Source organism: Gavialis gangeticus, unplaced genomic scaffold (genome assembly GCF_001723915.1).
Source record: "Gavialis gangeticus isolate Ggan-Ray unplaced genomic scaffold, GavGan_comp1, whole genome shotgun sequence".
NCBI lineage: Eukaryota > Metazoa > Chordata > Crocodylia > Gavialidae > Gavialis > Gavialis gangeticus.
The window spans coordinates 40,327,936-40,328,224 of record NW_017728994.1 but is presented as its reverse complement, the minus strand read 5'-3'; the positions used below and the strand labels follow the sequence as shown (position 1 = coordinate 40,328,224).

At 74.0% G+C, this 289-nt stretch overlaps 1 protein-coding gene across 1 annotated transcript in view; it reads left to right on the top strand.

Annotated features, from left to right (window-relative positions):
• Positions 1-289, top strand: part of LOC109287152 (cytochrome P450 26A1) — an 11,849-nt gene that overhangs the window by 3,094 nt on the left and 8,466 nt on the right. Inside the window, exon 2 of the mRNA XM_019502115.1 lies at positions 4-240. Coding sequence (XP_019357660.1) covers positions 4-240 — 237 coding nt within the window. The remainder of the gene's footprint in view (positions 1-3; positions 241-289) is intronic.

Genomic DNA, 289 nt, shown 5'->3' with positions numbered 1-289 from the left:
CAGGAGGAGGTGAGCGGCTGCCTGGCGCGCTGGCTCGGCCGCGGCGGCGCCTGCCTGCTCGTGTACCCCGAGGTGAAGCGCCTCATGTTCCGCATCGCCATGAGGCTGCTGCTGGGCTTCGAGCCGCACCAGGCCGACGGCGGCAGCGAGCGGCAGCTCGTGGAGGCCTTCGAGGAGATGAGCCGCAACCTCTTCTCGCTGCCCATCGACGTGCCCTTCAGCGGGCTCTACCGGGTGAGCGCGGGCGGCTGGGGCGGGCAGGGGCGGGCACGGGGGCAGAGCCGGGCCG